At 45.6% G+C, this 23263-nt stretch overlaps 1 protein-coding gene and 1 long non-coding RNA gene across 27 annotated transcripts in view; one reads left to right on the top strand and one right to left on the bottom strand.

Moving 5' to 3' along the window:
- The window catches only part of PARD3 (par-3 family cell polarity regulator), a 572731-nt gene extending 558757 nt beyond the window's left edge, over positions 1 to 13974 (bottom strand). For 15 of the 26 annotated variants that reach the window (XM_069546412.1, XM_069546422.1, XM_069546409.1 and 12 more), the window contains exon 1: positions 13536 to 13658. In XM_069546412.1, coding sequence (XP_069402513.1) covers positions 13536 to 13655 — 120 coding nt within the window. In that variant the 5' untranslated portion in view covers positions 13656 to 13658. Of the gene's footprint in view, positions 1 to 13535 lie in introns of all 26 variants that reach the window. The other 11 variants (XM_069546411.1, XM_069546421.1, XM_069546415.1 and 8 more) reach the window with 6 other exon arrangements.
- Positions 13975 to 14084: 110 nt separating this feature from the next.
- On the top strand, positions 14085 to 22963 carry LOC138416926 (uncharacterized). The gene is made up of 3 exons (XR_011247900.1): positions 14085 to 14299; positions 14520 to 14870; positions 22643 to 22963. It is a non-coding gene; the product is annotated as an uncharacterized lncRNA (long non-coding RNA).
- Positions 22964 to 23263: the final 300 nt, after the last annotated feature.

The following is a 23263-nucleotide window of genomic DNA, read 5'->3' as shown; positions in this document are numbered from 1 at the left end:
ATGGGGTCCATGATTCTCCATTCCTAACAATCTTCCAAGCAAAGCCAGCACTGCTGATCCATAGGCCACACCTGAGCAGCAAGGGGCTTTGACATCTAGCCTCCTTGACCCAGCCAGCTCCATCATCCCAAATGTGCACTTCTTCCCTTCACTCATGAGCCACCAGATGAAACCTAGATCAGAAAAGAACTTGTCTTCTCCAATGGGCACTGTTCATTCTTTCCTATAGAACAGTACAGGCTCTCCAGCCAGAGGGGTCACATCAGATGTACAACTGTTTGCCACCTTCTTAATCTTCTTTAGCCCAAGTTTCCTCACCCATAAACTCAGAGTTGCCTCACTACCACTCCATGGGTTTAATGAGCATGAGCCCAGACTTAGGGCCTGATGTTACAAAATGCCCCCAGAGTGCTAACCATGCCTGTTGATAATAAGTGTTAACACTGCTACTCTTACCTGATACATACCACTGTGTCCTGGTTACCCTCCTACCTGTCAGAAACTCCTCAACAAATTGGGACTGAGATGTGATGGGTATCACTGTTAAAGGTACTTTCTCAACAGCTCCCCAATGTGACAGGCAGATAAATAACGCCCTTGATACAGCACCTCTTGTGCAAGAGCTTTCTATCATCCATTCTGACCTAAAAAAGGTTATTGACACCAAAAGACTGACCTGAAAATACCACTCCCCTGAATCTATAAAGGAGGCGGCTTCCCTCCTCATCGGTGCGAAAACAGCCCAGGACCAAAAACTCTTCTGTTTTAGACTAAAACTCCACCTCAATCACCCATCAGAACAGATCTGTCTAAAATGCTCCCAAGTCAAAGAGTACGATTTAAGTGTTCTCAGAGAACATAAAGAAATACTCAAGATGACACGAATGTGTTAATTAACTCAATGGGAGGAAGTCTGCACAATGTACAGGTGTATCAAATAACAGTGCACACTTTTAAATATCTTACAACTTCATTTGTCAATTACACCTTAATAAAGCTGGGGAGAAAAAACTCCCCCAGAGCTATTTCTCTACAGTTTTGTTATAAAATGCTGGGGTATTCTGGAAAGGTTCTGAAAGCACTATTTATCACTTTCATTACAAAGCACAAAAACAATGGAAACAGTATATATATATATTCCAACCAACCGTGTTGCTGTATCTCTTTTTAGGCCTTGTGTGAATCAAAAGCTTTGGATTTCAAATGCACTCACCTGACACAATGTTTATAAACAAAGACTGGAAGGAATCAAAGTCAAAATATGAATGCTACACAGCTAGATAAGCTTTATTGTTTTAAGCACTACCTAGCAACTTCCCTAAATACACATGCAGAGAGGGAGGAAGCTTGAATTAACAAGGTGTTTAAAGTCCTCAAAGAGAGGAAGACAACTCTCAATACTGTGAAATGGAAAAGGTAAGTAAGAAGTGGTCCTCTTGGGCATGAACTCAGTTGAGTTTTGATGAGTTGGCAAGTCTGGCATTTTAGCACAGCCCCACCCAGAGCCCTGAGGAAGCCTCCCAGGCACCACTCCTGGTTCAGAATGATAAATAGGTCAACTCTTGGGTGAAGTCTTCAGGTGATTGGCATTGGGTGCCTTTCGCTGAACTTAAGTATTAAACCCCTGGAGAAGGAAATGGCAATCCACTCCAGTACTGTTGCCTGGAAAATCCCATGGACAGAGGCGCCTGGTACGCTACAGTCTACGGAGTCGCAAAGAGTCGGACACGACTGAGTGACTTCACTTCACTTCAAAGTATTAAAAGCTGTATCAACCTGTCAAGCCTTACAACTATCTACCCAAGCAAAAGATGTTTGGTGTTCATTTACTGCTGATTTAGCTGCCCCAAATCACCATCTTAAAGATACAGAAAAGAGTGAAGAAGTGTTATGGGCATGTGAGTTATAGAGGCCTATAGAATAAAGGATTAGAGGGGTCACAAAACTGTCAACCTTTGCATTTTTTTTATAACTCAGATTATCTCTTTGTGCTCCAGGGTACTCTCAGAACTACTGCTGCTGCTACTAGTTAATAAAGGCTAAAGGTCTTTAAAACAGCTGTCTGAAAGATCTCTAGGATTTTTAAAATATCAGAATTTACAATTTCTAGTTTTACTTTTTCCAACTTTCATAAGATTTCTTTAATGGAAAAATGTGTAACCAGTGCCTTTTAAAATATTGTAAATATAGCAAAGAAAGGTTCCATAATCTCCATTCATCTAGCAGTATGGCAGCTGCAATTATTTTTAAAAATAAGAAGGGCTAATAGGACTTCCCTGGTGGTTCAGTGGTTAAGAATCTGCATGTCAATTCAGGGGACAGGAGTTCAATCCCTGGTCCAGGTGGATCCCATACGCCACAGAGCAACTAAGCTAGTGTGCAGCTACAGAAACCCACTCACCCTAGAGCCTGCGCTCTGCAACAAGAAGTCACCAAAATGAGAAGCCCGAGCACCACAACAAGGAGTAGCCTCAGCTCGGCACAACTTGAGAAAGTCCACAGGCAGCAGAGAAAGTCCACAGGCAGCAGAGAAAGTCCACAGGCAGCAACGAAGACCGAGCACAGCCAAAAATAAATAAAGTTAACAAAAAGAAGAAGAGGCTAACAACAGAAAAAGCTACAGAGTTAGGATAAACACACTTCTTGATCTGTAAAAGAACCAGCTACTGGATTATTAGAACATTTCTTTTTCCCTATTTCCAACTGAGTTAGTAAAAGTACCAAAACTGGAAAACTAAATACTGGAATTTCTATAGTACTTTTAAGAAGAAAGTGCTAACTCTTTGACAAACCATCTTGAAAAATGACAACTAGAATTATAAATCAAGTAAAAATCAAGTTGATTTTATGAATTAGCCATTAAAACTGTGTCTAATTTCTGTGTGAAACTTGAAGGAAAGGAAAAGATCTAAAATTGACTAAGAGTCTGTAACACGGCAGGGGAATTATCTATATTAAATCCCTTAATCTCCATGACTGCTGACTAAAGAAAACATTTCCAAATTACAGATGAGAAAACTGAGGCTCAGAGAGCTGGGGAGACTTATCAAAGTCCAAAACTACCATGGCCAAAACCAAAAAATGAGGAAAGATATTCCTCTATGGACATCTTTGGAACATCTATAACAATGTCACTGGGATTTTATTTCTCAAACAGCAGAATGCTTTCAAGACTTTTAAAGGGAGAACTCTTTTTTCCCCCCAAATATTCAATATTCCACATCTAGAACAGTTCTAAGGAAGATGAGAAGAAACAATTTAGAAGCATTTATTCAAGTGAGCCTTAATCACTTGTGACCTTTCTTAGCAAGAGCGAAAGAACAGAACAGCTCTCAAGCTCTCTGCTTTACTTCCTGCAAGGCCTTTTTATAACATTCTCTCTTTAAACGTTCACAACAGTCCCATGAAGGACATGGACCCTAGGCTGACAGAAGTTACCGTTCTTGCTTTCTGATACACAAATGATGTAATCTGTTCTTCTGAATCCTGGCCCAGACTGTGTCATACTGACGTGCTTGCCTCCTAGAAGGAGAAAAACAAAAAAAACACCCACCACCAAACTTTCCACCTCCAGCTAATTGTGTTTTACCAAACATCTGTGTTTTTAAAAAGTGGGTCATGAAATACAAAAGATAAAACTGACTCCACTATTAACAATTCAGGGTTTTATTAGCTTTCCAGGTTTCCTTGAAAAAAAATATTCCCAATAGTATATGCCTTCATAATTTAAAATATGACTCATTTCATATTCCTCAGGCAGTACAAATGCAGAAATGCCACCATCTTCCAGATGCAGTTGTTTAAGTAGTTACCAAGCCAAACGAGGCGCTTTCATGTAGCAAGCCCCTTGATTTGCCTGAACGGTTTTTTCCCAGATCTCTGCTGCTGCTGCTGCTGCTGCTAAGTCGCTTTGGTCATGTCCGACTCTGTGCGACCCCATAGACGGCAGCCCACCAGACTCCCCCGTCCCTGGGATTCTCCAGGCAAGAACACTGGAGTGGGTTGCCATTTCCTTCTCCAATGCGTGAAAGTGAAAAGTGAAAGTGAAGCTCCGTCCATGGGATTTTCCAGGCAAAAGTACTGGAGTGGGTTGCCATTGCCTTCTCCGCCTAGATCTCTAAAAAAGCAATAAAAATACCAAATTCTACATTCAGCTTTCATGGATTTAGTGATTAGTTATATCCTATATGGTGGTTCACCAGGAACCAATAACCTGCACATCTCACCTCCTTCTTCTACAGGTGCTGCTGGCTGGAATGAGAGAATCTCAGGTTAGACTATACCCCTGTTGGGCAGGAATCTGGCTAAATATTATTCACATATGACTTTGCACAACAGGTTTCAGAATTACAAATGGTGGAGAAGGAAATGGCAACCCACTCCAGTATTCTTGCCTGGATAATCCCATGGACGGAGGAGCCCTGGTGGGCTACAGTCCACGGGGTCGCAAAGAGTCGGACACAACTGAGCGACTTCACTTTCACTTTACATCCACTAAGATATAATCAAAGGACAGATAATAATAAGTGTTGATGAGAATGTGAAGAAATTGGAACTCTCAACACTGCTGGTGGAAATGTAAAGTAGTACAGCCACTTTGAAAAACACCTTGGATTCCTCAAAATGTCAAATACAGAGCTACCATATGACCCAGCAATTCCACTCATAGGTATATACCCAAGACAAATGAAGACATACATCCACACAAAAATTTGTATGTGAATGTTCTTAGGAGTATCATTCATAATAATGGAAACAACCCAAATGTCCATCAGCCAATGAATGGATAAATAAAATGTGGCATATCCATATAATATACTATTATTTAGCAATAAAAAGAAACAAAGTATTACCATATAACATGACAGGGATGAACCCTGAAAACATTGTGTTAAGTGAAACTAGTTACAAAGTAGTTACAAATGTTGTATGATTCCACTTATAATGATCAGAATAGCAAATCAATGGAGACAGGAAAATGGGTTAGTGGTTTCCCAGGGCTGAGGGGGATGGAGGAACTGGAGAGTGACTGCTAACTGCGTGTAGGGTATCTTTTTGGGATAACAATAATGTTCTAAAATTGACTGCAGGTGATGGATGCACAACTCTGCTAATTTGCTAGAATTCACTGACTTGTATACTTAACTGAGTTAATTGTTTGGTATGGGAATTATATCTCAGTAACATTGTTAAAACGTTTTACCCCAAATTTTCATCTTTATATAATAAAGAAATTAGAGAAGCCTTTCTCAAAAAAAAAAAAAAAAAAAGAATTACAAATGTTATATCTTAAAAGCCTTCCTGTGTTCCCTGGGAAATGGATTATTTGTAAATTCTGGATTCAATATTAGATTTGAAAAAAATTAAATCATGAACATGAAAAACTATTTCCCAGTTTTTATTGTATACTGCAAAGAACTAGAACAAAATAGCCCACTCTCATCTCAAACACTTACACAGAAACAGCCTTTCTGTGTTTTTCATCTGTTAATACCACATATTTTTAGTATTTAGGAACCTTAGGTTTTTTTATATATAGTGAGTTGTTTTCTAAAATAAACAGAGAAGGAAATATTGCTTTGTATCATAGAATATCTCTAAGAGGTCTTTTCAGATCCCTGTACAGGGATGCAGTAAAAAATAAGAAAAACTACACACCAGGAAAAAATAAACCTGAGTTCCAAAAACTTGCCTTATCATTTCTGAATATTAAAGAACATTAAAAGTAGGGAACAGTCATCTTTAAAACCCCTTAAACTGATATCACCATAAAAATACCAAACTCATGAATACATTTGTGCATGTATGTGTACACACATGCCATACATTTAGAACCATGCAGAATCATGCCTTCAGCTACACTTCACAAAGGACACAGTCTTATTAAGTTACTTCTGAACATGTAATTCATTTTAAAAGATATTTACCTTGGGACAGTAAGGAATTCTGAGGGACAGTCCAGGCAAAATACATCCTAACTTTCAAACAGCGTACGTCTGACCTGTGGGTCAAGTCCATCATTTCAAAGTAAAGGAAGCAAAACCTTCTATAGGGAGGGTCCGGGGAGTTGAGATCTACTCTGTTCGCGCCTCTGAAAAGCCTCTCATGCCTGATGGTCCCACGGGTACAACCACCAACCATGCAGACTCAGGGTGGCTGTTGCCCAGGGGGACAGAAAGCAGAAGCCCGGCCCAGACCTTCTGAGTATGGGGAGATGAAGATGGGAAAACGGATGCGCACAAAGCTTGTGGGACCTGCCAAAGCTCAAAACCAAGAACTGGAAAAGTCCTTCCATGATGGACATCTTAGGTCATCTGAATCAACCGCCAGGGCAGCTGGTGGACTGGGCTGAGGGAGAACAAGGCAGAACAGGTGAATGGATAGTTGGCGAAGCCTTTACGGAGGCACTAGGGAACGCGGATTCTCAGCAGTCAGGGGCTTAGCAGACAGCACCGGGAGAAAGCAGGCAACCTCGAGAAAGCAGGTTCACACATTGTATGGAAAACTCCTAAAAATAGCCCTTCTTCATTTGAACATCTCTCACACAGAAAACATGTTTTATGGGACTCTCATAAAATACCTTAAAAATGGAGCTCTGCCCACAGGGGCTTATGCAGACTTTTTTTTTTTAGCATCTTTATTGAGACATAACAATATATTACAAAATTCACCCATTTAAAGTGTACAATTCAGTGATGTTTATAGTATACTTACAGAGGCATACCACCATCATCACTATCTAAACTGAGAACATTTTCATCATCCCAAAGATCAACCCCATCCCCATGAACAGTCACCTACCATTCTTCAACCCCCAGGCCCTGGCAACCACTAGTCTACTTTCTATATCTACAGATTTGTCTATTCTGGTCATTTTGTAAATATGGACTCATAGTATGTGGGCCTTTATGACTGGCTTCCTTTACGAAGCATACTGTTTGCAAGGTACATCTCTAGTAAGCCATGCATCACAGCTTCGTTCATCTTTACAGCTTAATAATATTCTAATGTATAGATATACCACATTTTATTCAGTTGATGAGCATTTGACTTATTCTATTTTTTGGCTGTTATGAATCATGTCATAGACATTCATGTATATATTTTTTCCATGATGTGTTTTCAATTTCTCATGTGTGTGTATAAGCTAGTGTTGAGAGTGAAAAAACTAAATAATTCACATTTCAAGTCATTTGGAAAGAAGCTGGAAATTGTATTTCTAAGTTACAATATTAGTTGATGGAGGAGAAAAGAATAAACAAAAGTAATATTTAATGGCAGGAACACATAAAGATGGAAGGTCAGATATAGGAAGACAGAGCCATGAAGGAAAAGCATTTTTCCATAATCCTTCCAAATGGAAAAAATTTTTCAATTGGATAAAATAATGACTATAAGGCAAAAAACAATCACCTTCCTATTATGATCATAGAACTTTGCATTTCTTTTTATTAAGATTTTTCTCTTTTCCATGTAAAATAGAAAAGATACCAAAAATTGGTAAAATACATAAATTTTCTGAGCCCTGTTCCACTGCCATTGACCTTGATGGCCACTTGGACTGCTACGTGAGTGGCCAAGTGGGAGAAAAGTCACCTGTGTGGGCTGCCCACCTCTACCCCATGGAAAAGCACCTCCACTTGGGGAAAGCACTTTCCCAGACTAAGCACTTTCCAAGATGGATGTTTCTTTCCATCCTTGAAAAAGGGCAGAGGGCTCGGGTCATCTTTCAAGTGTTAACCACCACCCACCTGCATCCAACTCTAGGCTTGAACAAACCTTCCAGCACAGATGAAGATTCTGTGCACGTATGCACACATTACCTCCCGTGCCCAATTCACCACATTCGCCACAAGCCAAGAAGCAAGTCTCATCGCCAGATTCTCCCTATGAATCTCAGATCCTAAACATTTCTGTTTACTCCTGGCACTTACCCACGGATCCCAACTGACAGAATTAGAAGCGCCAGACCCAGCACAGGTGTGTCTTGAGGCCAGATTCCTGCACTGCCCTGGCCACCAGCCTTGAAACAGGCCAGAAGCAAACCCCAGGATGATTCCTCTGCTCTGGCTGAAAAATGGACCAAACTCCTTGAAAACAAATGATACCAAAGAATAACTTCCAGGTACCCTGAAACCACACTAAATCAATCTCTTTGTCCTAATACACCAAACATACCAAATTTTAAAGTCTTCAAAATCATACAGTCTTCCAAGCAAAAGTGCACTTTTTGTGTGAGAATACATGCCATGTATTTATCCTCAATTTTGCACCTACTCAGCTTGTAAGATGACTACGTGGCAGATACCACCAGTAAGACTGAGGCAGGACCATCACCTTCAAGCACCTCACCAGGAGGAGAAGGGGCATAGTTCTGTTCCAAAACAAACCCCCTGAAGCACCCACAACAAAGCACATTCCTCCAGGTCAGTATGGGAGCTGTGGGAAGCGGGGGCGGGGGGGGGGGGGGGGCAGACCCCCACAAGCCTTGGGTGCGGGGCCAGCCTGAGCTGAGCTGAGGCTCAAGAGAGTAGCAGATGTGAAGCAAGCAAGTGATCTACGCGGGACTGAAAATGCCAGAGCAAAGGCAGGAAAGTGCAAGCAAGGCCGAATGGGTAGGGGTGAAGTGGGAGGGTCTGGGGTGGAAGAGGCAGAAGGGGTCCTACAAGGGACAGGCTCTGCTGAGGCGGCAGAACCTGGCCTCTGGGGAAAGCTGATACTGGGGTCCTTAAGCAGAAGAGTACATGGAAAGGTGCATTTTAGAAAGATCAACCATTCAGACATGTTTCTTGTTTTTTTCCTTTTGAAGAGGAAGATGAGAAAATGTTAACAAAATAATAAAATGTACTTCATTTCACTATTCAAAAATACGGTCATTCAAACTCTGCAACAATTTCCTAAAAGTTTCCTATTTTCCTAATAGTTTCAATAACCTTGCGAATGTGTAACAACATGTGGTCATCCATCTGTCCGCAAGAAATCACACACCAAACACAAGAGTCTTCGTACAAACCATGACTTACATGGTTTTGGTAATCAACAGTCCTCCTCACCCCAAAAAAAGAAAAGTATATTTTCAAAAGTTACCGCCCATAAATTTATGTTTGTGGGGTTTCTTTATACCATTAAACTGAAAGTGAAAGTTTCTCAGTCATGTCTGACTCTTTTCTCCAGGCCAGAATACTGGGTAGCCTTTACCTTCTGCAGTGGATCTTTCCAACCCAGGGATGGAACCCAGGTCTCCCGCATTGGAGGTGGATTCTTTACCAGCTGAGCCACAGATAAATTGCTATTAAATAACTCTTAAGGTTTCCATGCTCAAGGAACAGAAGCAGTGGCCCCTACACACACACAAAAAATGGAGGCCCAGAAGTCAACCCAGAGTAAAGCTGTAACAGCCGTGATTTTTACATTCTCTACTTTATACACACACACACATAATGTGCTCTTCTGACTGTGGTGTTGCTTAGGCAAATATTAACATTCCTACCTATTCTTTAATTAAATTACACACTGTCTTCTGAGCAAAGAGGAAAAACCCAAACAGGACTAGCAGACTACTCGGGAAAAGTCTTGCAGGCAGTCAAGTGAGTGAAACCATTTGGTGAGTGAAACCAATTAGGGATCCAGATGCAGAGCTGAGGAGCTGCCCATTCATCACCCCTCAGCACTCACAGGAACCCTGCAGGGGAGGAACCTGTTCAAGATGAGGAAATGAGGCTCGGTAGGGCTGGTCTACCCAAGGCTAAATGGTGAAAAAAACAGCGTTTCTGTGGACTGAAGGTGATCCTGGTCCTCTGCCCAGAAGAGAACTAGTCCTGCCCAAACACCTCAGTCCCCCTGGACCATCAGACTGTACGAAGCCTCGGGTCTCATCCTGGCGTTCCTGGCCCTCCTCAGCTTGGTCCTGCAGCCATCTGACGGGACAGCAGCCCAGGAGCCAAACTAGCTCTGATGCTCACCGGCAATGCCCGCCCTTTCACCCCTCAGCATGGCAGCCAACACGCTCCAGACTCAGACGCCGGGACCCACCGGACACCTGTCAAACCAGGACTCCTAGGCCAGGCAGGTGGTTTTGGGGGTCACCCCACTACCCAGTTAGGAAGTGTCGTCCTAAATCCAGGCCAGCCTTCCCACTGACTAAGCCTAGTATATGCAAACCCCAGGGATTCCAGGAGATTGCCACCCCCAGGCTATAATGACCACTTCCATCTCTGAAATCCAGAAGCAGCTACTCTCTGTATGCACCACCCTGTTGCTAATTAATGTTACTGCCTACTGTTATTCATAGTTTAATATATTCACCCTATTGCCCACATTACATTCTTCTTGAGAGCATGAATTCAGCCTTACATTTCTTCATAGAGCATGGCATTTTGCACACAGTAGCCCTTCAACAAATAAACAATTTTAAAAAAAAAATGGAGATTTTTTTTTTTCCTGCTAACCAGAGTTGAGGTGCACAGCAGGAAAAAATGGGAAGTCTCAGGCCAGCCCTGATCCACTGAGAATAAAGAGCGAGCAGGCAAAGCCCTGAGAAGCCAAGTGACCACACTATACAGTCCGGGCAGTTGGTGCTCTGCACCCTGTGTCCATCAGGGACCATGGATGACTCAGGCCACAGGTAGGAGTAGAACAGTCCATATGACAGGGTCCTCCATGTCTCCAGGGCACCCTCCTCAGAGATGGTCCGGATGAGGATGGGTGGATGGGGAATAACAGCCAACCAATTTTCACCCATCAGGGATCATAAACAGAAAAACAGTTTTTAACTGGAGAAAAAAAAAAAGTGCTATGAATAACTGTAAGCCTTCAAATATCTGTTTATTGAGGACATTTCTGGTATTCAGTCACACCACTCCACTGCCCAGAAAAACGTATTTGTTTAACCTGAAAACAGCTTAAATATAATGCCAAAAATTAGCCCCACCACACCACAAAATGCTCACCGCAGAGAAAGTCTTAGTGGCTTGGGATCATTCTTTCTCTTTCCTTTTTCCTTTAATTTCTTTCTTTCTTTTTCCAGCTTAGCTGGTTTTTATACAAAGCCATAAACATGATCTTCCCCCATTCTCCCCCACCAGATGGGAGTTCAGGATGGCACATGTCACCTAGCAACCAAACACCACTCTACAGCTACCCAGTTACCCAGCTCTTCATACAAAATTTATCTTGTTCTATTCAACAGTAAGGGGTAAGGAAGAGATAAGACGATAAAAGTTAAAACAAGTGTTAATAAGTGTTTGCTTCATAACCATTTTAAAGGAGGTGGGCAAAATGGAAAGAACCACTAAGTTTCATCTTAGCCACTACCTAATCATTTAAGAGGAAAAAAATACAAATGGACCTGGAAGAAACTCCAGCTCATCCAACACTGGAGAGTCAACAGTCTTGTGATCCGATGACCGAACTTTGTAGACCACAAAGCCCATTTTAAAATTTACCTGCTGAACTGTGAATTGCACTTAAAGAGAATTTAAACAATTTTGGAAGCCCCTGAATCATCTCTGAGTCATTTATATCCAACTCCAATAACACCGTCACTCTCTGAGCATGATCCTTCCTTCCTTCCATCTCCACCAGGAACAATAATCAGTCTCACGCCTACCCTTCAAAACTCAGCTCTGATGCTGCTTCTCTTGGGTGCCTTCCCAGGTGCCCTGCAGAAACCGACGCTTCCTTCTTCATGCTCCCCAGTCATTGCAAAACCACCACCACTGATACCTAAAGACAAAGTCCAGCTCCCTCACCGAGGCCTCTCAACTCCATCTACTCAAAACCCCAGAGGCCTGTCTTCTCCCCACTGCATGTAACTCGCCAGTCCGAAGGCTGGCTACCCTCACTTGCAGGACCGTGTAGCCTCTCTCCTTGAGTCTCACAGTCCAATTTCCACAAGCAGCCAGTGGATCTCACAGATGTCCAGCACCCAGAACAATGCCTCAGTCACAGTAAATGCTTAAGAATTTCTGTGGAGCATACAAATGACCCAAACAACTACATTTGTATCTCCCAAACAAGCTGTTCCACCCACATGCATCGTGTGCATAAGGAAATATGACTAATGTTAAGCATGTTAATGTTTAAGCATGTAAATGACTAATGTTAAGCAGGTCCATTTTAAGCATGTAAGCCAAGAAACATCCATCACTCCTCTGTACTCAGAACCTGGGCACACTGCAAAGTATATATTATTCTCTTTCCTCTCACGGTTTATTTTGTTGGTTTCCTGAGTACATGTGCAATCTAATTATTGGTACCGAACATTTAGATCACAAACTGTCACCCATAAACAACCCTTTAAAATGCTCAAGGTATGTTCAGAGGTTGACAGTGGTTCAAGATAAGCAGGTGCCCAATTTCCACTAATTTTATTTGATTTTCAATAAAAGTTCAACAAACTGTAAGGAACATCTTAGAGCCGTGAAGTAAAGTCAACATCTTCCATCACTGTCATGTTCTTGAACTTCCCCAAGATTATCTTTAAAAGGCCAAACATGGGCTAATTTTCCTCTCTCCTCAAAACAGGAGTGTAAAAAAATTTTTTCCTCTGTGGCCCTCAGACCCACAGAGCTCAAACCACTCCAAGATCGGGGACAAAACGGGAATTCTTAAAGTGACTGTGCTTTCCAACCAACGTTCCTCTGGCGCAAAGGAAATATCCTCAGGTGCTTGAGAGAAACTTGGGAGGCGTGGGCTGTTGTCAAACAGACACAGACGATAAAACAATTTAACAAAAAGCCTTTTCACTTCTGACACATTGTAGAGGAATGCAGGGAAGTGGAGACAATGTTATCACTCCACCGGGAAAAGGGAAATCCACTCCATTCGAGGCCGGGGCGCGGCCCGGGCTCCGCAGGGAGCTCGGTGCAGACGGGTCCACGGGGAGGTGCCGGCAGGAACACTCGGAATCCTGTGACCCATCTCCAGGCCGTGCTCCTCCCAGAAGCCAGCTGTGCTCCCGGGCCTCTCGGTCTCCGAAGTGCTGGGCTCCAGCGACGATCGCGAGCCAGCTGGAGCTGGTCGCTCCCGGCGCCGCGCCGCCACCCGCCCCGGGACCCCCGCCCGGCAGGGCACGCAGGAGCGGGGGTGGGGGTGGCGCAGAGGCACCAGCGAGCCACTCTCCCCGCGCGCGGGCCGAACTCCGCTGCAGCAGGAAAAGTTCCCTCGCCCGGCCTCCGCCCGCGGCCCAGGGCGGGGAGCCGGGGCCGCAGTCCGCGGCCGGGAGCAGGCTCCGCACGCCCCGCCGCGGCTCGGGCTCGGCTCCCCGGAGGCTCGGGGCGCCGGCCGCCAGGCCTCGAAGGCACAGCGGGGGCCGCGGCGCGGGGGCCGGGCGCGGGGAAGTTTGCGGCCCGCAGCCCGGCCGGGGGGCGCAGGCCGGGCCGGCCGCCGCGCGCTCCCTCGCCGCGCCGCCGCCGCCGCCTCCCCTTCCAGGAAGCGCCATATTGATCCCGGCGCCTGCCCTCCTCCCGCGCCTCCGCCCCTCCTCCGCCCCCTCGGCCGCCCGCCCGCCCCCGCCCGCGCCCCCGGCCCCTCACCTTGGCGATGGCCTTCCGGTAGCGGGTCACCGCTTGCTGGATGAGGCTGAAAACTTTCATGTGGCCGTCGCCGCAAGGCACGACCACCCGGGTCCTCCCGAAGCACACGGTCACTTTCATGCCGCCGCCGCCGCCGCCGCCGCGGGCCGGCCCGCGCCCCTCGGTGACCGCGGCCGGAGGGCCCGGAGCGCCCTGGGCCGAGGCGACTGCACGCGGGGCGCGCGGCGCGGGGCGCGGGGCGCGAGGCTAGGGCCCGCGGCCGGGGGCCCGATCGGCTCGCATGCCCGGCCTGTGGCCCTCGCCGCGCCTAGCCCGGCCTGGCCCCGGGCTCGCCCGCCTGTGCCCGCGCGGCGCCGCAGCCTCCGGCCACCTGTTCGGTGTGTGTCGTCGCGCTCGGCGGCCGGGCCGTGTGGCGCTGGCGCGGCGCTCGCTCCGGGCCGCGGGGGAGGGGACGCGGCGAGAGGAGGGACGGGGAGGAGGCGAGGGGAGGGGAGAGGAGGGGAGGGACCAGGAGGGAGGGGAAGGGACCAGACTGGAGGGAGGGGAGGGGAGGGGAGGGGCGCGGCCGGCGCACAACACACTGCACACGCGGAGACCTGGCGCGGGGCGCGGGGCGGCCTCCCTCCGCCGCCGCCCCGCAAGCCTGGGCGCCGCAGCCCCCGGCCCCCGCCTCCCGCACCCCGCTTCCTTTGTCGCTGTGGATCCCCCTCCTGGCGCTGAAGGGGCCCAGGCGGAATCGCGGCTGACTCCACACTACCCCAAAGGTCCGGGGGGCGCGGGGGGTGGCTCCCGCCCGACCCCCTCCCAACTCCCAACCTCCCCCCCACCCCGCCCCCAGAGGCCAGGAGCGAGGGGGCTGCTCTGCGGGGTGTCCTTTCTCCCCAGGCCACCACTTTCCTTGAAGTTCCTTTGACCCCGTGGTGACCCACCCGCTTTGTCGTTTGCAACTCCGACATCAGCAGTTCGCATCGTTTTATTTCTTAGAATTCGGCAACCCAAGCAATCTGAACGCAAAGTCAGGAACAATGCACTAGGAAGGCCACCGCAGCCCTGGGGAAGAAAGCAGCGCCGCATGGAGTCACCTGTGTGGCGACCCGCGACAGTTAATAGAGGAACCGACACCACGTCAAGAAAAGTAACTGAGGCTCCTCTGTTATGGCAGGAATCTCAGTGTTCCTGGCAACTGTGTGTCTCTCTGTTCAGAGAATGCAAGTGTCTACAGAGTCATCGCTGGCCCGGGTCTGCCCCAAACGATAGTGGATTCATTCTTGCCAGCGTCTCTAGGGCTTGTGAAAGTGATCAACAGCTCCGTGGGCTCTAAGAGAACTTCAGCAGGTACAGTTGGTGACCGTCCACTTCCCTTTTTAAACTAAGGAAACTAGACAGGTTAATCTGCTTTTTGGATCCCTGCACTTTCCACTGCCCCAGGTATAGTGCGGTTTGTCATACACAAGGTACTTCCACTCCTCTGCAACCCTTGACCAGTACAATCAATTATCCTGGCAAAGCAGTGCAATAAGTATGCACCATGTGTCATCATCCCATCTTATTCCAAGATGCTAAGGAGTGTTGAAATCACTAGCCCAAGGCCAGCCAGAGAAAGCTAGAGGATGACCCAGAAAGAGAACCCATTTCCTGCCATGCATTCATGGGAAAGGCTCTCTTACTCCTCTTCTGTTTAGAGGCAACCTTCAACATTTCTACCCAATAATTAAGTTTGTAACAGCGACGACAACAAATCTTGCAGAGGTCTCCTTGCTTCTGTATTAATACTTGGATCCACAACAACAATTACTGATAATTATAGATGTTGTCTCTGTTTTAATGCTTTGGAAAGAGAGGAGTATACTAGTTTAGAGTGGGGCTTTCTCAAAATAGTTCTGGTTGAAAGGCAAGTTCAGGAATAGCCAGAGGACATCAGACAATGCTGGGAGGTAGGTAGAAATAGTAATTGTACCATTTACTTGTGCCTTAGAAATGCCACTCAATCTCTCTCCAGCCTCAGTTTTATTTGCTGAAAAGTGGGGCTGATGGTCTCCATAAATTATGAGATAAATTATTAAGATAAAATAATGTGTTAAGATACTTAGTGCATGCTGCCACATGGGAGTGTATAGTTTTGTAGAGTCCAGTTACTGTAATGTAGGGTTCCCTGGTGGCACAGTGGTAAAGAATCCACCTGCCAGTGCTGGAGACAGGTTTGATCCCTATGCCTGGAAGATCCCCTGGAGAAGGGAATGGCAACTGGCTGTAGTATTCTTGCCTGGAAAATTCCATGGACAGGAGAGCCTGGCAGGCTACAGTACATGGGGTCACAAAGAGTTGGACACGACTAAGGAACTGAGCACACACACACACATCATGAAGTTGGGTGAACGGTAACAAAGTCAGGACCAGATACCAAAGGAGGGTGTTGAGGGGGAGGGAGCGCCTGGGAGAAGAGTCCAAGGCTCTGAGAAATTGCCGAATCGGCGATACAGCTGTTTAGTGTGTGGACCAGGACTCGTGACCTTCAATCAAATCTCTGCTCACTTCCCTTAATTTGATCCCACACACAGTTAGAGAACTTCCATGTGGAAAGCAGAATTTTTTTTTGAGTAAGAAAAATATAGATTTTAAAATAAGATAGCTACTCCAATAACTATAATTCAGACATTACAAATTCAAGCCAGCAAAGTGTTTACAGCTGAACTGGGGAAGGAGGCCTGAATTCAGAAAAGAGACAGCATCCAAGTACTCCTGTACCATTTTGTGTACATCAATGCCTTCCACCATTAAATCATTCATATGTTTAGACAGCTTTTCAAAAATGTGATCATAAGATTGATAATTACAATGTGATTTAACTAACCAGATAAAACCTTAAGTCTTTCTTTAAATCTACCTAGTTTATCTAGATACAGTGATTCCCTCTATATTAATAACTGATGAAAAACTAATGCTGTGTTAGTTTTAGATACCAGACGCTTTGGTGTCTTGAGTCAAATTCATAAACTTTTCTCACAAACAATAAACCTGTTTTCACGAAGATACTTATCTAGTGTCTAACCATAAAGATGCATTAGGGTCAGACTGCACTCACATCCACGAAATATTCAGTTTGACTGTATTGCTTCCGACCTGAGATGAGCATAAAAGCAAACCCAGACCCCTGAGAAGCAAACTCATCACAGTTAATGGTCAAACGTTAAGCAAATATTTTCTAGTGTGTTTACTGTCTTAAATTCTGCTTATTTTGGTTAAAAAAAAATTATGACTCTTACCTTAAATATCTCTCTATTTTATAATTGATTGATTTCAATTGGTTTTGAAAACATCAGAGAATTCTGAAAATTGATTAGAATCTAGCTGGGTTTTGTGCCTATTTTGTAAATGGGCAGGTGTGACCACATGGACCATAAATTCAACTCTATCCAGCAGCATTCATGTACAGTGTGAAATAAATACACACCCCATGTGTGTAGGAGCAGTATTGAATTACCTAACAGCATACCCTTAAAAGTTTTAATAATTAGGAATAAAATATTTCCAGGAATTTTAAAAATCATATGTATTTTAGAAATTATCTCTGAAATGTTTCCCACACATACTGAATGCCTATGCAGTATTATACTTAAGACCACATTAACAATCGTAAATGCCTTGCCTCACACAAGTTTCGTCTAATAGGAGCAATTGATCCGTATTCACCAATTAATTATTGTCTGTCTATTTTATAACAAGCACAGCACTGTGGGCTGGGTATGAAAGTTCCTCCTTCAAGAGGTTCTGACGCTGGAAATGGTTTCAGACATGCATAGGCAGCCACTAGGGTGTGAGAAGGCAATGGCAACCCGTTCCAGTGTTCTTGCCTGGAGAATCCCAGGGACGGGGGAGCCTGGTGGGCTGCCCTCTATGGGGTCGCACAGAGTCAGACACGGCTGAAGCGACTTGGCAGCTTAGCAGCAGGGTATGAGAGGTGCTACATATGGAGATGATGAGGGTACCCAGAGGAAGTGCCCCTTCCTGGGGGAGAGGGAAGTGAAGGGGGTGGAAGCAAGCCATCTAGAGCGAAACTGTCCAAGAGAAACACCAAGCGAACCGTCTTCCTGACTATAAATCCTCCAGTAGCCGCAGACGAAATGGATTTCAGTGATATATTCTATTCAACCCAGTATATCCTATTATCCTTGCTTGGAGAGTCCCATGGACAGAGGAGCCTGGTGGGCGACAGTTGATAGGGTTGCAAAGAGTCAGACGGGACTGAATCGATATAGCATGCATGCACACAAAACATCATGGGCGTGTTTGATCCATGCCAGGTGGTTTGGGACAGGACCAAATATCAAGGACCTTTTGACATGGACCAAATGTCCCCATGGGTGTTTTGGACAGGGCCAAAAGTGTGAACTCCAGGAGTTGGTGATGGACAGGGAGGCCTGGCGTGCTGCGATTCATGGGGTCGCAAAGAGTCGGACACGACTGAGCAACTGAACTGAACTGAACTGAAAAGTGACCAAATATCGAGAACCTTTTGGTGTAGACCAAATGTCCTGTGAAAGTTTTGGACAGAACCAAATGTCTATTAACCACTATTTTTCATACTTTTTTTTGCCTACTAATTCTTCCTGACCCTGTGCATAGTTTAAACATACAGCACATCTTCCTTTGAACCAGTCCTCCATATTCATTCATCATGCATTCACTCTTCCGTCAAAGACTGAGTAACCAGCATGTGTCTAACCTTCTGAGAGCTCAGTGGCTGCATGTGGCTGGTGGCCACCATATTGGACAGCAAAGCTCTACAGGATGGAACTGCTAATGGCTGGAAGCCACATGCACTGTTGAGGAACTTACAAGTGCCTCTCTGACAGCACTTTCCCAGAATTGTTCTCCCAAGGCTATCTGCATACTAGCTTCTAAGTGTGATGAATGAGTGCATGAATACAGAGGGATGGGAGAAAGATGGTTTCTTAACATATGTACAAATATTGTAATAGTAAAGCTGTTTAGGATAGAATGCAAAGATTGAGGGAAATTAGAATGGCACATAAGGGACTTCCCTGGTGGTCCTTTGATTAAGACTCCACACTTCCACTGCAGGTAACATGGGTTCAATCTCTGGTCAGCAAACTAAGATCCAAGGCCCAGTTTCAGCCAAAAAAAAAAAAGAATGGCATTTAGATTCCACAGATCTTCCTATTGTGCAACATTAAACAGAAGTCTAAAAACAGTGGTTTTTCTAATGAATCTTGAGTTCATACGAATTGTTCAGGTGAGAATAAGTCAATGAAAGAAAAGGAAAAGAACAAGAAACAGGAGGAGCCTTAATGATCCCTCATCATCAGACATGAAAAGTACACAGATTGACCTGGTTCCGATCAGAAGAAAATCTCATGGGATGCGGTGGGCCCATCTCCTTTTCCCTTGCATCTGACAATGTCTTTACCCTAGAGGCTGGTGTAATCCAAAAGGCACCTGACTCACCAGCTTGTGATTTCCAATGGGGTGGTGTTGACTTTCACACCCAACCATGGGGCATCCAAGTCCTCCCTTCAAAATAGTCCAGGTTGCCCTCAACCAGTCCATCGGTAGTCACCAGACTATCTACCATATTCTTGCTGTCCTATGCCAGTTCCCAGAAATGCCTGGAAGCTGTGTCAGCCCCACTACCTTGCTTGGAAAACCACTTCTAGATGCCCCCATGTCACCCAACCTCAGTGTGCAGGAAGAGATCCCAAGTTCCTTACAGAAAGCCATCTCCTGCATCCTTCTATCCATCCATCCAGCATCATGATCCACCGCTCAAGAGCCATGGTTCCTTCATCAAATGCCTCTCTGCTTCCCATGCTCCAAAGCCTAAGAATGAGGGAGCTTGTCAATCAAGTCCTCAAAGGCCAGCCCAGAAACACATGGAGCAGAGTTAAGGCAGCACCACTGGTGATGTTAAAACCCAGCTATTGGAAGACAGATCTGTAAGAAAGCGAAAGTCACTCAGTCATGTCCAACTCTTTGTGACCCCATGGACTACACAGTCTATGGAATTCTCCAGGCCAGAATACTAGAGTGGGTAGCCTCTCCCTTCTCCCGGGGATCTTCCCAACCCAGGGATCGAAACCAGGTCTCCCGCATTGCAGGCAGATTCTTTACCAGCTGAGCCACAAGGGAAGCGCAAGAATACTGGAGTGGACAGCCCATCCCTTCTCCAGCAGATCTTCCCAACCCAGGAATCAAACCAGGGTCTCCTGCATTGAAGGCAGATTCTTTACCAACTGAGCTATTGGAGACAGATCTGCAGGAGAGTCAAGCAAAGCAGTCTGAGCTGCCTACTTGCCAGTGGCCACTTGACCCAAGGCAGATGGGAGCAGCCAGTAGTGTGGAGAGGTGTCTCCACCTGAGGTTCTTTCAGCTGAATTTTTGAGAACAAAGTCCTGGGTCAAGTTCTCCAGCAAAGCCTAGAGTGCTGACCTTCTAAGCTGGAGGAGTCCAGAGGCACAGGAAGTGAGGCTCGTAGTCTGAATTGGGATTCCCAGCTGGGAGGACCACTCTGCAGTCTCTCCAAAGTGGGTGTGGCTCTCCTAGAAGCACGAAGTACTGAAGTCATTGGTTGTTTTTTATTTTTACTCCAAGACTTTGAGAAAATGAGGTAGGAAGGGGAACAGATCAAGGAAATGATTGTAATCATTTCTTAAGAAGAAAAATTCTCCTCGCCCAGAGGATACTTAATCTTTGATGATTAAAAGGAAAAGGATGAAATGAGTTCACATGAAGCCTCGCACCCATGCTTAGATAATCAGCTCTAAAGGACTTTGGGTCAGGGGATATGAATCTGCTTTTAAAGACTGTTTTTTTTAGCAAATGTGGCTGAGCAGCTTCATTCAGTAAAGAAGGGAAAAAATGCATTGTGGTTGATCATTGGAACAATATATTTTTTTCTTGACCTTGTCAAGATTAAATGTCTGAAATTCTCAAATCTTGAAACAATGAGGCTGGGTGACAGGGAAGCTTTAATTGCAGTCACTGTGGTGGAATTAACCATGCGGCAGGACTTCCCCAGTGGTCCAGTGGTTAAGAATCTACCTTGCAATACAGGGGATGTGGGTTCAATCTCTGGTTAGGGAACTAAGATCCCACCTGTCCAGGGGCAACTAAGCCAACATGCCACAACTAAGACCCGATGCGGCCAAATTAATCAATGTTAAAAAAACAACCAACCATGCAGGACCTTCGCCGAGGACCTCTGGGCAGTGGGCCAACCTGGGTTACCCCACCTGAGACACACCCAAAGCCCCTCATCTCTACCCCCACCCAGAGTCCCCCACCTCCACCTCCACCCAAAGTTCTCCACCTCCACCCCCCAACCTCACCCAGCTGACAACGGGAAGTCTTCCTTCCACAAAGCCAGACTGCTCATGTCAGAAGGACCCACTTGGCCTCAAGGCTGCTCCGTGATACAATCCAGCACCCGGGTGCTGGTGTTCTAGGCAGTAATGCAAGTGTGCTGAGCAGCACACACCCAGCCCAGCTGCTCCTCTGCCCCTGACATGAGACGGCTGAGTCTCCCTCCCTCCTCTTAAAATGCTGCTAAGCTAGGAGTTCAATTTCAAAAGCTCACTCTCTCTGTGCTTTGGAATGTCATCTGCTCAGCATCTCAGCAGAGGCTACCAGCTTGTTCCGGATGGGGAAGTTCTCCGAGGCAAGCTGCCCTTTGTGGCCCTGGGTCTCTGCTCAGCTCAGAGATAGCATGGAGACATTCCTGCCAGCATCCTGAGGGTGGCTCCCAGGAACTTCAGGAAGGGAGTCCCACTGAGCAAGAAGCAGGATGATCCAGGCTTTGGGCGAAGCAGTGATGAGCAGACAGGCCTTATGGAAGTGGAACTCTTGGAAGTGAGTGGCTGAAAGTAAAGGGTGAAAATGTGTGTTAGGGGCCTTTTATACCGGTCTCTCTTTTAGGACTTCCCTGGTAGTCCAACGGTTAAGAGGCTGCCTGCCAATGCAGGAGACATGGGTTCAGTCCCTGGACTGGAAATATCCCACATACAGTGATACAGCTTGCTGTCTCTCTCCCTCTGACACCCAGCACTATTCTTCCCGCTTGTGACACCCAGAGTTCATGTGCTTCAAAGATGTCCCTTTGTAAAAAATCTACTCATTCACTCTTTCAGCTTTCATTGGGAAATTAGTGTTTTGCCAAGCACTGTGCTAAATAGTGATAAAAGGTAAGACGCAATCATGTCCTCAAGGACAGCCTTCTTCTTGGGATGGAGACAGCCAGAGAGCGATGTAAACAGACTGTTATAACACAGAGTGTATAAATGGAAACACAGAGGCTGAAGCCTCAGTAGTCAGACAAAAGCTTCCAGAAAAGGGCAAATTTAAAAATGGACAATTGGCAGTGAGCCAAGTAGGAAATTAAACGTCTGAACCAAGGGGGGATGTCCAATCCATGGAAATGGATTATGAACAGATCTAAGTTCTTCTAGAAGAGAAGCTAAAAGATTTAAAAATGACCAACTTTGGAATAAAATGAGGTGGAGAAATCAAAAAAAAACTGAAGTTTGAGACTGTGATGCTAGAAAAATGATGGAGTCATTGACAGGCAAGGCATCCAGCAAGAACATCAGTTTGAAGGTGGGAGGGAACACATAGAGATCCTCTTTAAAGAGGAAAGTGGAATATAATTCAGGAAAATACTGTCAATGCAGGCCATGCCAACACGGCTTTATCGTGTCCTGTGCACCAGGGGACCACGTACCCTCCACAGGGAGTGGGCTGGGCGAATGCTCCCTGACAACTAAATATTCTTTCAGGGCAGCCCTTGATGTTATGCAATAGGAGGAATATGGGACTCACAGGCAGAGACTTAAATTTGAGCCTTATTATTACTAGCAGTGTTGTTGGCCAAGCAAAGGAACCAACAATTATGAATGTCTCTGTTTCTACACCTGCACAATGTGAATAATTCAAATGCATATCTCCAGGGTTGCTGAAACAACCAGATGAGATCATTAAGATGAAAATCTTTTGGAAAATGGAATGGCCTCTACAAATGTTAGCTACAATGATTGCTATTTTGTTTTTCAACTTGCTCTCTTTCTCACCATTTTTTTTTTTTTTTTCACTTACAGAGATGACTTTTCGCCCTAGTATTTTAGATGGGCATGTTTGTCATCACGGCTCTTCTGATTACAAAAGTCCCCATGCTCTGCTTCCATAATTCAAACACGGTGGAAACAGATAAGAGGAAAAGGGGGCAAGTTCCTGTCCCCACCCCGCTGGAGATAACCGGAGCTGGTGGTTCTTTTCTGGGACCTCTTACCTTGTTTATGAAACCAGTCTTTCCATGAAGCACAACGAAGAGGTGTGAGAATAACACTGCTGTATTTTTGTTTCCAAGGCCCCTTAAAATTGATCCAGCAGGGAAATTTTCCCCTGCCACTGGCTAATCACTGGGCAGTCTCCTCAATTTTCTTGCTCAGTCTTTAGGAACTAGACTGTCATGCAATCTCAAAACACAGTAGCAAATCAGAAACTAGATATCCAGTCCAAGCTTTGGTTCATCAATTCAGCCTTTCGTTCAAAGAAGATACTTCCTTTCCGGCAAATGGTGCATCTGGTTCTCTCTCTCTCTCTTTTTTTTTTTTTCTCCTCATGGTGTCTCAGATGGTAAAATGTCTGCCTGCAGTGTGGGAGACCCGGGGTCGATCCCTGGTTCGGGAAGATCCCCTGGAGAAGGAAATGGTAACCCA

This window comes from Ovis canadensis, chromosome 13 (assembly GCF_042477335.2).
Source record: "Ovis canadensis isolate MfBH-ARS-UI-01 breed Bighorn chromosome 13, ARS-UI_OviCan_v2, whole genome shotgun sequence".
Lineage (NCBI taxonomy): Eukaryota > Metazoa > Chordata > Mammalia > Artiodactyla > Bovidae > Ovis > Ovis canadensis.
Note: the sequence above shows the minus strand (reverse complement) of the source record. Positions and strands in the feature narration are given on the sequence as shown.